The following is a 15979-nucleotide window of genomic DNA, read 5'->3' on the forward strand; positions in this document are numbered from 1 at the left end:
TCAAGGTAGAATGTCAAATTCCATTTTAAATGAATTATAACAGCAAACTAATTTTAAAAATATTCCCAGGAGCTACTGGAACTTGAGTAGACATTCTTAACACCTAAAGGAGAAGTTTGGGATGCCAGACTAGGACAGATGAAGATGCTTAAGATCTAGAGTAGAATAATATGGTGCTCAGACAGCCTGTACCTCCAAGATAGGCATATGTTTTTTAAAATTTATTTTTTATTGCGGTAACATTGGTTTATAATATTATACAAGTTTCATGTGTACAGCCTGATATTTCTACTTCTGTATACACTACAGCGTGCTCACCACCAAGAACTGTTTTCATCCTTCACCATACAGTTGATCCCCTTTATCCATTTAACCTTCCCCTGCCCCCTTCCCCTCTTGTAAGCACTACTCTGTTCTTTGTATCTATGTGTTTATTTTTGTTAGGTTTGGTTTGTTTACTTATTTTGATTTTTTCACTGTTTTTTTTATAGGAGTGAAATCATACAGTATTTGTCTTTCTCCATCTGACTTATTTCACTTAGTGTAATACCCTCAAGGTCCATGACGGCATAAACTTTAACCACAGGATAGCAACAAAGTCATCAGTGGCTTTATCCAAATATATCAACTCACTTTTTTTGATGAAGAATTTTAAAAAATTTAATAGTAGTTCTATGACAGTATTAATTTTTTTGGAAAATGACTTCGAGTGTCATAAGATACAGTTAATAAGACACTACCTTCAATTTAAGATACACACAGAATTTTTAAACATGAGGATGCTTTAAAAAAAATCTCTGACAAAAATACACACTTGGTTTCAGCCTAGCGCTGCAGATATTATCTGTTGCAGAGGGAGACAGGACCTTTGTGGAGAGAACTGCCAGATCACCCTTGACCAAGTGATCAAGCTTGATATCATGGATAATAGGCCAAAAGGATATCATGCCACCCAACAGAAGTACACAGCATCACCCCCGACTTTTCTTACTAAAAAGTTTGACTTGAATCTAATCATGAAGAAACAATTCAATAAACCCATACTGATACAGTCTAAAAAAAAAATCTCTGACAAAGACATTCTTGGGAATTTCATTTTCTGTTCAAGACTCATAAACTAACTGATGCAGAAAAACAGGCAAATACAGTCCTCTTGATATAATAAAAATTATTCTTCTGTTTCTTTCACTGATTCTTCTTCCTCCATATTATCCCTATACATGTGTTTTCTTTTAACAATTATCCCAGGGGGGCTGGACCCAAAGTAGACAAATGATATTTATGAACTGGTTGGTAAGAATGAAGAATTTCTTTGGCAAACTGAAATGTCATATAATTTCTGTGAAATACAACATTTAATCTGGGCCCACCTGCTAAGGACACGAATAAGATAGTGGAAAATTTACTCTGAAGAGTGGGGACCTTTGCAAGGGGGCTGCTTAACATTTCTAATGAGACAAATATTCTTTAAAACATTGGATTCAGGGAGACCAGAGAGGGGTGACCAGGTAATCATGGCCATATTTGCTTCATTTGTTTGATTTGTCTGCTTTAACAACTTAATTATCGTTGAGAGATTTAAAAAGAATGACCTAAAACCCCTGAGGCTTAGTTTATAAAACAGTTATTTTTAAAAATCACTTATACCTTCTAAAATTACTTAAAGAGAAACTTACACAATAATTTAACTCATTAAGCCACGTTTGTTTGTACATCTAAAATATTCAACGTATAAAATGTGATTATGACCAACAGAGTAATATGACTAGAAATACTGCCAATTCCATTATTTATGGACTTCATATTGGTTATGTTTATACATCAAATGTGAAGAGTTTAAATAATTAACCAAATAACTGAGGCTGAAGTTGATAATTCAACTTTTTATTTCTGGAAAAGTCATTCTCCAGACTGAACTATCTGGATACTTCTATCAGGTTTCTGTGTTGTTTACACTGTCTCAGCTAACATTCTTCTAGTTTATGTTAAACTATTTTCTAGAAGTAAATAACCACACATTTAGATTATGGTTTTAAAAAATAAGTTCTGGCCTGCTTTTAAATCTATAGTCTTACAAAAAAGGAAAATACTTATTTGATAATAAGGGAAATTAGACTCTCATTTAATTATCTAATTCTTAATTATTTAAATAACTAAATAGGATTATGCACAGACATAGACCAGATAAATCCTTTTCTGTTAGGAATATTTAGAATAAGGGATAACTGAGCAAAGGTAAATAGAATGAAAAGCATAATTAAGGAAATTCAGATTCAGCAAAGTTCTGAAGTTTGATATCCAGATATACATAAAAAATGAAATTCAGGAACACAATGACATGTTTTCTTGTGCAGGAGTAGATAGATATAATTGAATATATTAAAAATTTACATGGAGATATTATTTTTCCAGAAAGTAGTTGGTATTGATATTACCAAAAAACTTGCCCTTAACCCAGAGGCTCAACAGGATTAAGGCTGATAATTATAGCTTTTCTTTCTAAATGTACAGTTTGCTTCCTCTGACCCCTCCCCACCTTAGCTAGATTTATCATAAGTGACAATGGAAGCTTCTTTTAAGACATCATAAATTTTAGTACAAATAACTATTTACACATTCATTAAAATACATTTACTACACTATGACACATATAGGAAAGAGTGAAGTTTAAGTCACTTGCAGGAGAAATGTACTACCAATTGCTTTTCCTCTTCAACTGGCATAAAATATAATTAAGAAAAAGGAGTATATTTCATAATGTTTTATAGTAATGTTTTGTCATTTTGTCCTATTATCCTAAACAAAATGGCAAATTCTGGGGTGGCCTTTACAATGCAGAAACAGTTGTGTGTTTTTTAACTTTTAATTTATACTGGAGCATAGCTGATTAACAACGTTGTGTTAGTTTTAGGTGTACAGCAAAGTGATTCAGTTATACATATACATGTATCTAGTCTTTTTCAAATTCTTTTTCCATTTAGGTTATTACAGAATATTGAGGAGAATTCCCTGTGCTATATAGTAGGTCCTTGTTGGTTATCTACCTTAAATATAGCAGTGTCAATCCCAAACTCCCAGTCTATCCCTCCCCTCCACCCTTTCTCCCATAACCATAAATTGGTTCTCTAAGTCTGTGAGTCTGAGAAACAGTTGTTAATCAGATTGTGGCGATAAGATTAAGGCAGCAAGTTTATAAGGCTTTCTCATAAGCAAATGGTTAACAAATAATAGGAGTTTAGGAAAACAACTTTTCAGAGTTTTATGAATTCATATTTTTAATGACTATATTGAAAAAGGATAGAGATGAACTAGTGATAGCATGATGAGCTAAAGATTGAGAGGGACATTCAAACAGCTACTCTTCCTTTACCAGCTCCTTAAACGTGACTCTTGAGTCAACATTTTTTCCCAATCCCTAGGCAACATCAGTTAAGCAACTCAATGCCTGCATAACAGTCTTTTCAAACCTCTTCTCCACTTCTTATCAAATGGACTGTGATAATCTCTTCTGGTGCCTTTCCCCCACTAAAACTGGAGTTCCTCCAGGGCAGAGATAGGTCCCATTCCCCTTTGAAATTTCAGAAATTTAAACAGTGCTTTGGATACAGCAGGCACTCAAGTACTGGGAAGGATTGGATAAGAGCAAAAGAGGAAAGACAGACCAAGTGGTAAAATCCCAAGAAGGCTGGATTAGTTGCTTTTCTCAAATTTCTGATAACTGCTTCTATTATTGTGGAAGGGTCACTAGTACTTAATTTCTTCAACTTAAGAATGAGACTGCTAACAGAGGCTTTCTCAGATGAGTCTGTGTTTGGCCTGAAGTGTTTTCCAGAACTTTGAATGTCACTGCTCCTGGGGTAGGCATTTTTTTCCATCCTCTAGTCTGATAGCAGCCCATAGTCTCACAACTGTCCACTTAAGTGCCTGTCTGACCCCTGGAGGCATGTTAATTTCTGACCTCTAAATTGTTTTCACCTCTTCCCTTTTAAGAGAACAAAGAAGACTGAGGTAAGAAAGGAAAGAAGGAAAGAAGGAAGAGAAGGAAAGAGAAGGAAAGAAATCGTGAGAACCAAATGGAAGAATGGAGAAATAATGATAAATCTTTAGTAGGAATTTTGAACATACACCCTGATAATGACCATTGGTTTTATTTATGTCACATCCAAAGGTGTCCCAAAAGTGTGGCAATCAGTGAGGTGGAACATAGAGAACTGACAGCCATGTCACACCAATTCCCAATGAGTTACCCATACTAAATTGACAAACAGGGGCTCGCAATAAGTATGTGTAGGAGGGGTGTACAATCAAAGAAGGCAGCTAATGCTCTTTGGTAATTTACAATTCTATGGTTGTCACGTAAGTCTTTTGCAGTTTGAAATGTTTGGAAGAGTATCCTACTAATCAAAATAAATTATTAAATATTTTAACTGTTATACTTCTTGTCCTAAGTAAATAAAAATAATTTTGAAAAAAAGAATGGGGCATTTTAGTAGGTTTTCTCCACTCAAAAAAAAAGGCAGGGTGGGTAATGCTGATGCTTCATAATACCTTCCAAGAAAACAAAGGAAATAATTCTTCTTTGAAAAGAGATATGTAAGGAGAAATATGCCTTTACCCTAATTATCCACATCTTGATGTTAATCAACTAATGGAAATTCAGTGCCAGCGGTATGCCAGTTTAACAACCAGCTTTCTGGGGTGGTGGAGTGGGGAGAGCTCTGATTTGTAGCATTTGCCAATTTCTATAATGTAAATACTCCCACCATGGCTGATTTCAAGCTACCAACATGATATCACTGAATGTGGAGGTATGAGAAGATCCTGACAACTGCTCTTGACGGCTCTAGCACAAATCGGAATGTATTAATTTATTTTTCCTCTCCTAACTTGGATTTTATTATTCATTATGCTAGCATAGTGTTTAAGAAAAAAATTGAAACTTGCAATGAACATTGTTTTCCCTATTGCAAAATTTGTATCACCTGTCAGTGAGTAACTTTAGTCATGAAAAGTATGTAATTCCAAAGGAATTACCTACAGAAAGCACCAAGGCCCACAGTAAATGCTGTGGCAGGCAGATGCTAATTCTGTAGGAAAATGACCTGATACCTGACAGATATGGTGTATCTGACAGTTTTCGAAGGATAAGCTGTGCATGTTCTCCTGTCTGAATGCGATCGCACTGTAGCAGCTCCAGGTGGGCAGAACTGGAGTCACTGTCACAAGTTCATTAATGAAGCAAAGATTTTACCTGCTGAGCAGATTCACTCTGCACCACTGCTATATAAAGACCAGGGAAGTCCCTCTCAGAACTGATCTCACTGTCAAGTTAGTAAAGGGACAAAGTCACTGGTCTATGCAGAAGTTCTACTTCAAAGTAGACTGAAGGAATTTAGCTACACTAACCTAAGTCAACCACAATGCCCAAAATACTACTCATGTGGCCAGTTCACTGTTGGCTCTACACCCAGTGGGGGAGGCCATACCTCCAATGAACTTGTAGCAGTTACAATATTTGCTAACATTTATTTTTATGCAGTTAAGATTCACTCTTATTAGAGCTAGTCAACACCTGTCCTAAAATCTTTTTAGAGTAACTTGGAGTCAGAAATAAGCAACTATTCAGAAGACAGCTCTATTGTCGTGAAAATTGAGACTATTTGATTACAGGTTCCCTACAGGTCCCTTTCTAACTCACATCTCCTTACTGACTTTTATACTCATTGTGACAACATCTACCCGAAATTGTCTACAAAGCCACCTCCTCTCTTGGAAAGACCTCCCAGTTCTTATGCTTTCTATCTTCTCTGTTAATAGGAAATGTAGTGCAGAGTTCCACTTGCATAGAACTCCTAAAAAAAGACAACACTGAAATGCAGACACAATGCCCATAATGAGACCTGAACGTGACTATACACTGGCCTACCTGACCCTGCGAGGTTGCAAGACTGTGAAGGGCAGAGGCTTAATCCACAGCAGAGCAGTCTGTAGACATGTGACTAATATCAATGTATCCAGCACACTGATGAAGAGCTTGGCCCTGGAGACAGCCTTCCTGGATTAGAATTCCAGCTTTGTCTCTTACTAGCTGTATGATGTTGGGAAAATCTCTTAACCTCTCTGAGCTCCAGTTTCCTTATCTATAAAAATGGGAAGGCCTACTTTACAAGGGTTGCTCTGAGAATAAACTGAGGAAATCCTCATAAAGCATTCTGAACAGTTTTTACAACGTAAATATTAGCTATTATTATTATAAATTAGATATACAGATGAAATAAGAATAGATATTTTAGTAAGCAAATACTATGATGCTCAATTTCCCAAATATTTTGTAATATTCTGCTTCTGAAAGTAGTTCAAATCAGTGGTTTGGATTGACTTTGCAAACACTGTTTAAAATGGTGTCATTATGATGGGAGTGGATTCAGGCAATAACATACCTGAAAAATGTGTGCCAACGAGGGCACTGCTTCACCCAAACTGTGCGAGTTTGTTATTCCTTGTTCATAAAAGGAGACTACAGGAAAAGATCTGTAACCAACATCTTTTAGATTTCCACCTTCCCAATACACCTTTCATGTTGATATTATAATTTTTCTTCTTCATGCAGAACTTATATTTCTATCCTCCCCACACTACTAACTTTGCTTACAGAAGAAAAATATTAACTTTTTAACATGATTTATAAGGCCCCCTCAGTCTGGCTTTAGCTAATTTTTCCAACTTCTGTTTGATTACTTTCCATCACAAATTTGATACCTTGCCAGACATGATTATCCACCTAATTCGTAATGGATTTTCATTTGCTCACTCGTTCATTACTCATTTCACTCAAATACTTTATACTTGTTTACTATGTGTCAGAAACCTTGCTATGTGCCTGGAATTAGAGATTAGAAAAATGCATAGGCTTAGCTCTTAGAGTTCACAATCTAATAAAAAAGGTATGTAAACAACTTCCCATAAAAATAGTAATGTAATACAAAGTCTGTACAGAGGTGACTTACCTGTAAAAAGTCCTGTTTGAATTCTTAAAAACAAGTAATGGCTTTTGCCTGAGGCAGGAGAATGTTTTACAGAAAAGATGAACTTTATCTTTGCTATTATATGATTAGGAGATTAAGTAATCAGTAGGCAGATAATAGAAAATGTTTACCAGGCAGCAAAATTGAATAAAGCCTTGACTATATGAAATTACCTACAATATCTAAGGAAAGCAAGTACTTTGTAGCTTGCTTGTACTTTGGAGTATGTTTGCGGGAAAATGGGAAGTAAGATTGTAAAGAAGGTTGTGGATAGACTGAGAAAGGTTGCATATGCTGTAATTGAGGAAGGTGTCTTCTACTATTTTTGTTTTGTTTGTCCAGCAAGTGTTCCCCTCCCTCTTGCTACTTTAACAGACCTTGTTGCCATTGTTGCCATGAAGCAAGTATCTGATCCAGGTTTGGTCAATCTAGGGGACAGAGGCTCAAATGATACACACCTCTCAGAAGCAGGGTCAGGGTTAAACCTTCCAGGGGATTGACATTTAAAGGAAGAAGTGCACTTTTTCTGTTGGGTGGCTAAGCAAGGGCTGCCTGTGATTTAGGGATCAGCTACGTGGAGAAGGCTTGTTTGCATTTTTAGAGAATGAGCCCAGTAGTCTCCAAAGAGGACGAGTAAGCAGAGATGAGATATATAGGCATACCTCGTTTTATCGTGCTGTGCTTTATTGAGCTTCACAGACATTGCATTTTTTTTTTAACAAATTGAAGATTTGTGGCAACCCTGTGTTGTTAGATGATGGTTAGCATTTTTTAGTAATAAAGTATTTTAAAATTAAGGTATGTATATTGATTTCTTTAAGACATAATGCCATTGCACACTTAATAGACTGTAGCATAATGTAAACATACTTAAATAAGCACTGGGAAACCGAAAAAATCGTGTGACTTCCTTCATTGCAATATTCACTTTATTGCGGTGATTTAGAACCGAATCCATATCTCCGAGGTATGCCTGTAAATAGGAGACTGAGTCCTAGAGATGCTGAATTTCTGTCCCAGTCCTTGAGGCCATGGTTCCTGGTGCACTTCTTTCACTTCCACAAGTGACCATGAACATCTCAGCCAAATGAGCCACTTGATTTAAGGAACTTTGAATTGTGTATCTGCCATATTCAATTGAAAGAGTCCTGAGTCTGCCACGTTAAGAACTCTGCTTGCACATGGTAAGGCAATGGGAGCGACAGAAAAATTATAAGATGCAAAATGTTTTTAAATGAATCAAAATGTTTTAATGAATCAAAAATACATTAAAAAGCGGTTCCAAGTGGGTGGAGTCAAGATGGCGTACTAGGAGGACGTGGAATTCACGTCTCCACAAAACTAGGGCACTTACCAGGCACCGGTGGGGGAACATGGACATCTAAGGGGACAGGAGGAACCCCCAGTGATCAGTTGTTAATTATAGTTTTATTTTTCCTAATATATTTTTTATCTTTCTGATTTTATTTTGTTTTTTATTCTTGATATTGTACTGCTCCTTTTTTTCTTCCTTCCTTCCTTCCTTCCTTCCTTCCTTCCTTCCTTCCTCCTTCCTTCCTTCCTTCCTTCCTTCCTTCCTTCCTTCCTTTCTTTCTTTCTTTCTTTCTTTCTTTCTTTCTTTCTTTCTTTCTTTCTTTCTTTCTTTCTTTCTTTCTTTCTTTCGCACCACAAAGCTTGCAGGATCTTGGTTTCCAGGCCAGAGGTTGGGCTGAGCTCATGTGGTGGGAGCTCCGAGTCCAAACCCCTGGACTAACAGAGAACCTCAGACCCCAGAGAATATCAATCGGAGTGAGGTCTCCTGGAGGTCCTCATCTCAGCACGAAGACCCAGCTCTATCCAACTGCCTGCAAACTCCAGTGCAGGACGTCTGAGGCCAAACAACCACTAAGACAGGAATACAGCACCATCCATCAAAAAAAAAAAAAAAAGAAATGACAAAAAAATATCTTACAGATGAAGGAGCAAGGTAAAAACCTACAAGACCAAAAAAATGAAGATGAAATAGGGAAACTTCCTGAAAAAGAATTCAGAGTAATGGCAGCAAAGATGATCCAAAATCTCAGAAACAGAATGGAGAAAATACAAAAAACAAGTACCTAGAAGAACTAAAGAGCAAACAAACAGTGATGAACAACAAAATTACTGAATTAAAAAGACTCTAGAAGGCATTAATAGCAGAATAACTGAGGCAGAAGAACAGATAAGTGAGCTGAAAGATAAAATGGTGGAAATACTGCCAGGGAGCAGAATAAAGAAAAAAGAATGAAAGGAATTGAGGACAGTCTCAGAGACCTCTGGGACAACACTAACCGCACCAACATTCAAATTATAGGGGTCCCAGAAGAAGAAGAGAAAAAGAAAGGGTAAGAGAAAATATTTGAAGAGATTATACTCGAAAACTTCCCTAACATGGGAAAGGAAATAGTCAATCAGGTCCAGGAAGCACAGAGAGCACCATATAGGATAAACCCAAAGAGAAACATGCCGAGACACATGTTAATCAAACTATCAAAAATTAAATACAAAGAAAAATTATTTACAACAAATGCTAACAGAACTTCTCTAGGCAGGAAACACAAGAGAAGGAAAAGACCTACAAAAACAAACCCAAAACAATTAAGAAAATGGTAATAGGAACATACATATCAATAATTACCTTAAATGTAACTAGAGTAAATGCTCCAACCTGAAGACACAGACTGGCTGAATGGATACAAAAACAAGACCGATATATATGCTGTCTACAAGAGACCCACTTCAGACCTAGGGACACATACAGACTGAAAGTGAGGGGATGGAAAAAGATATTCCATGCAAATGGAAATCAAAAGAAAGCTGGAGTAGCAATCCTCATATCAGACAAAGTAGACTATAAAATAAAGACTATTACAAGAGACAAAGAAGGACACTACATAATGATCAAGGGATCAGTCAAGAAGAAGATATAACAATTGTAAATATTTATGCACCCAACATAGGAGCACCTCAGTACATAAGGCAAATGCTAACAGCAACAAAAGGGGAAATCGACAGTAACACAATCATAGTAGGGGACTTTAACACCCCACTTTCACCAATGGAAAGATCATCCAAAATGAAAATAAATGAGGAAACACATGCTTTAAATGACACATTTAACAAGATGGACTTAATTGACATTTATAGGACATTCCATCAAAAAACAACAGAATACACTTTCTTCTCAAGTGCTCATGGAACATTCTCCAGGATAGATCATATCTTGGGTCACAAATCAAGTCTTGGTTAATTTAAGAAAATTGAAATCATATCAAGTATCTTTTCTGACCACAATGCTATGAGACTAGATATCAATTACAGGAAAAAATCTGTAAAAAATACAAACACATGGAGGCTACACAATACACTACTTAATAACGAAGTGATCACTGAATAAATCAAAGAGGAAATCAAAAAATACCTAGAAACAAATGACAATGAAAACACGATGACCCAAAAACTATGGGATGCAGCAAAAGCAGTTCTAAGAGGGAAATTTATAGCAATACAATCCTACCTCAAGAAACAAGAAACATCTCAAATAAACAACCTAACCTTACACCTAAAGCAATTAGAGAAAGAAGAACAAAAAAACCCCAAAGTTAGCAGAAGGAAAGAAATCATAAAGATCAGATCAGAAATAAATGAAAAAGAAATGAAGGAAACAATAGCAAAGACCAATAAAACTAAAAGTTGATTCTTTGAGAAATAAAAGAAAATTGATAAACCACTAGCCAGACTCATCAAGAAAAAAAGGGAAAAGACTCAAATCAACAGAATTAGAAATGAAAAAGGAGAAGTACCAACTGACACTGCAGAAATACAAAGGATCATGAGAGATTTCTACAAGCAACTATATGCCAATAAAATGGACAACCTGTAAGAAACGGACAAATTCTTAGAAAAGCACAACTTTCTGAGGCTGAACCAGGAAGAAATAGAAAATATAAACAGACCAATCATAAGCACTGAAATTGAAACTGTGATTTAAAATCTTCCAATAAACAAAAGTCCAGGAGAAGATGGCTTCACAAGCGAATTCTATCAAACATTTAGAGAAGAGCTAATACCTGTCCTTCTCAAACTCTTTCAAAATATAGAAGAGGGAGGAATACGCCCAAACTCATTCTACGAGGCCACCATCACCCTGATACCAAAACCAGACAAAGATGTCACAAAAAAAGAAAACTACAGACCAATATCTCTGATGAACACAGATGCAAAAATCCTCAACAAAACAGTAGCAAACAGAATCCACCAGCACATTAAAAGGATCATACACCATGATCAAGTGGGGTTTATCCCAGGAATGCAAGGATTCTTCAGTACATGCAAATCAATCAATGTGATACATCGTGTTAACAAATTGAGGAATAAAAACCATATGATCATCTCAATAGATGCAGAAAAAGCTTTCAACAAAATTCAACATCCATTTATGATAAAAACCCTCCAGAAAGGGCATAGAGGGAATTTACCTCAACATACTAAAGGCCGTATATGACAAATCCACAGCCAACATTGTCCTCAATGGTGAAAACTGAAACCATTTCCACTACGATGAGGAACAAGACAAGGTTGCCCACTCTCACCACTATTATTCAATACAGTTGTGGAAGTTTTAGCCACAGCCATCAGAGAAGAAACAGAAATAAAAGGAATCCAAATCGGAAAAGACGAAGTAAAGCTGTCACTGTTTGCAGATGACATGATACTATACATAGAGAATGCTAAAGATGCTCCCAGAAAACTACTAGAGCTAATCAATGAATTTGGTAGAGTAGCAGGATACAAAATTAATGCACAGAAATCTCTTGCATTCCTATACACTAATGATGAAAAATCTGAAAGAGAAATTAAGGAAACACTCCCATTTACCATTGCAACAAAAAGAATAAAATATCTAGGAATAAACCTACCTAGGGAGACAAAAGACCTGTATGCAGAAAACTATAAGACACTGATAAAAGACATTAAAGATGATACAAACAGACGGAGAGATATACCATGTTCTTGGATTGGAAGAATCAACATTGTGAAAATGACTATACTACTCAAAGCAATCTACAGATTCAATGCAATCCCTATCAAACTACCAATGGCATTTTTCACAGAACTAGAAATAAAGATTTCAGAATATGTATGGAAACACAAAAGACCTCGGATAGCCAAAGCAATCTTGAGAAGAAAAATGGAGCTGGAGGAATCAGGCTCCCAGACTTCAGCCTACACTACAAAGCTACAGTAATCAAGACAGTATGGTACTGGCACAAAAACAGAAATATAGATCAATGGAACAGGATAGAAAGCCCAGAGATAAACCCACGCACATATGGTCACCTTATCTTTGATAAAGGAGGCAAGAGTATACAATGGAGAAAAAATAGCCTCTTCAATAAGTGGTGCTGGGAAAATTGGACAGCTACATTGAAAGAATGAAATTAGAACACTTCCTAACACCATACACTAAAATAAACTCGAAATGGATTAAAGACCTAAATGTAAGGCCAAACACTATCAAACTCTTAGAGGAAAACACAGGCAGAACACTCTATGACATAAATCACAGCAAGATCCTTTTTGACCCAACTCTTAGAGAAATGGAAATGAAAACAAAACTAAACAAATGGGACCTAATGAAACTTAAAAGCTTTTGCACAGCAATGGAAACCATAGACAAGGCGAAAAGAGAACCCTCAGAATGGGAGAACATATTTGGAAACAAAGCAACTGACAAAGGATTAATCTCCAAAATATACAAGCAGCTCATGCAGCTCAATATCAAAAAAACAAACAACCCAATCCACAAATGGGCAGAAGACCTAAACAGACATTTCTCCAAAGAAGATATACAGATTGCCAACAAACACATGAAAAGATGCTCAACATCACTAATCATTAGAGAAATGCAAATCAAAACTACCATGAGGTATCACCTCACACTGGTCAGAATGGCCATGATTAAAAAATCTACAAACAATAAACACTGAAGAGGGTGTGGAGAAAAGGGAACCCTCTTGCACTGTTGGTGGGAATGTAAATTGATATAGCCACTATGGAGAACAGTATGGAGGTTCCTTAAAAAACTAAAAGTAGAACTACCATATGACCCAGCAATCTCACTACTGGGCATATGCCCTGAGAAAACCATCATTCAAAAAGAGTCGTGTACTACAATGTTCACTGCAGCACTATTTACAATACCCAGGACATGGAAGCAACCTAAGTGTCCATTGACAGATGAATGGATAAAGAAGATGTGGCACATATATACAATGGAATATTACTCAGCCATAAAAAGAAATGAAATGGAGTTATTTGTAGTGAGGTGGATGGACCTAGAGTCTGTCATACAGAGTGAAGTAAGTCAGAAAAAGAAAAGCAAATACCATATCACATATATATGGAATCTAAAAAAAAAAAATGGTTCTGAAGAACCTAGGGGCAGGACAGCAATAAAGACACAAATGTAGAGAATGGACTTGAGGACACGGGGAGGGGGAAGGGTAAGCTGGGATGAAGTGAGAGAGTAACACTGACATATAGACACTACCAAATGTAAAATAGATAGCTAGTGGGAAGCAGCCGCATAGCACAGGGAGATCAGCTCGGTGCTTTGCGACCACCTAGAGGGGTGGGATAAGGAGGGTGGGAAGGAGACGCAAGAGGGGGGGGATATGGGGATATACGTATGCATATAGCTGATTCACTTTGTTATACAGCAGAAACTAACAACATTGTAAAGCAATTATACTCCAATAAAGACCTTAAAAAAAAAGAAAAGCAGTTCTAGTGGACTGTACAGCAGATAAATTTCAAGGGATACTACCTAGAGAATTTCTGTCTACTGAAATAGCCCACCAAAGCCCAGCTCAATTTGGCAGCTCTGATCCCACTCAGCTGGCATGAACAGTCCTTTGTTCTGCATTCCTGCAGCACTTCACTTGTTCCTGACACGTGTTCCTGAAACTTCTGATTTAGTAGGTCTGGGGTGAAATCTGAGAATTCTAATAAGTTCCAGGTAATGTACATGCTACTAGTCCAGGGGCCACGCTTTGAGAATCACTGCTCTAACATATTTCATTGCATTCTAGTTTATTTGCTCATCTGCATCCCCTGCTAGATTAAAGGTTAGTCAAGAATTTTCTTATTCATCTTTGTAAAACTCTCAGTGGCTAACATAATTTTTTATAAAAAACTGGCATTTGATATGCATTACTGTGTGATTAACTGTGGAGATAAGATAAACATCTTACCATAATAAATTCTCTCTGTTATCATCCAAAGAGATTCCCTCAAAAAGTGAACTGTGAAACTAGAGAAAAGATCAAAAGGCAGAATATGACCGAACTTATTCTGGGCTGCCTAATTTTAATTACATATCTATCCAGTTTCTTTTAATCCTCGGACATAAAGGACAATGATTATTTTCAAATATATATAAGAAAGCTTGAGAGGCACACTTCTACAAAAGTTGAGACTAACGTTTCTTCCTCCTGCATGTGTTTCTATTTCTTCTTGGTTTAGCTGGCATTTGACAGCCCAGGGGAGAAAACATTTCTAGCATTTTTTTCATCCCAATATTTAGAAATGCTGATCAAACTAACGTTTTTTGTAAGCTATTCTTGTGGCAAGACATTCTATCCTTTTAGGCTTTGTTGCTTATTTAAAAACAGCAGGTTCAAAACTATTTTTTTAATCATGTCATTAAATTATATTTTTGTGAACTAAAAATACAGCATGGAGCCTGGCTTAAATCCTGTGAGACAGGGAAGGCCAGTGTGCCTGGACTTCTAGGTGTTCGGATTGGATTTCTAGTTTCTTTATTGGAAGACATGCTCTCTCTCATGAGCTAATGTGGGTAGCTTCTGGAATCAAACATGTCTGGAAAAAATACTCTTTCTACATTGTGCTTCTAGTATTTAGAGTGATCTTTATAATTTTTACCGTATCTCCAGGTAATTGGGTAGAGTTTTAGACAGATCTGGATGCAATATTTAAAGTGTACAGAGAAAAGGTTAAGGGCGGTTGTAGAGTGGTATTACCTTAGGCATCCTGTGACATTGTAGAATATATCAAAATCGAGCAAACCATTAGCTTTGGGGTAGTCTCCTTCTGGCCACCCCGAAAAGGGGATGATGATATTCTCAGTTAGGATAAGCAAGGCTTCTGTTACCATGAGATTCTTAAGTCTGTCATTAGAGGACAAATTCCACAGCAAACCTAGAAAAGCAAAGAGTACCATCAAAACAGTGCAGGGTTGGGTCAAAATGACTGCTGAAAAGATCAGTTAAGACCGTCACCCCTAGAGCTATGGCTAGTTATAAAAGGAAAAAAACCCAACAAGGTAGGAGGAGACAGCCCTTTTCCCAAGGGAAAGAACCTGTTTAGACCTCATTAGATGGCAATGGAAGCTGTTCCATAAGAATAATTTAAAAATATATATATATGTATACTAGTGGTGAGACAATGGAATATTACTCAGCCATAAAAAGAAATGAAATTGACTTATTTGTAGTGAGGTGGATGGACCTAGAGTCTGTCATACAGAGTGAAGTAAGTCAGAAAGAGAAAAACGAATACCGTATGCTAACACATATATATGGAATCCAAAAAACAAAAAAATGGTCATGAAGAACCTAGGGGCAAGACGGGAATAAAGACACAAACCTCCTAGAGAATGGACTTGAGGACACGGGGAGGGGGAAGGGTAAGCTGGGACAAAGTGAGAGAGTGGCATAGACTTAAATACACTACCAAACATAAAATAGATAGCTAGTGGGAAGCAGCCACATAGCACAGGGAGGTCAGCTTGGTGCTTTGTGACCACCTAGAGGGGTGGGATAGGGAGGGTGGGAGGGAGGGAGATGCAAGAAGGAAGAGATATGGGGACATATGTATATGTATAACTGATTCACTTTGTTATAAAGCAGAAA

General features: G+C 36.8%; 1 protein-coding gene across 1 annotated transcript in view; it reads right to left on the reverse strand.

The window, feature by feature from the left end:
- Window positions 1-15979, reverse strand: part of PKP2 (plakophilin 2) — an 84915-nt gene that overhangs the window by 21920 nt on the left and 47016 nt on the right. Inside the window, exon 6 of the mRNA XM_068560904.1 lies at window positions 15089-15266. Coding sequence (XP_068417005.1) covers window positions 15089-15266 — 178 coding nt within the window. The remainder of the gene's footprint in view (window positions 1-15088; window positions 15267-15979) is intronic.

This window comes from Eschrichtius robustus, chromosome 13 (assembly GCF_028021215.1).
Source record: "Eschrichtius robustus isolate mEscRob2 chromosome 13, mEscRob2.pri, whole genome shotgun sequence".
In the NCBI taxonomy this organism is placed as follows: Eukaryota; Metazoa; Chordata; class Mammalia; order Artiodactyla; family Eschrichtiidae; genus Eschrichtius; species Eschrichtius robustus.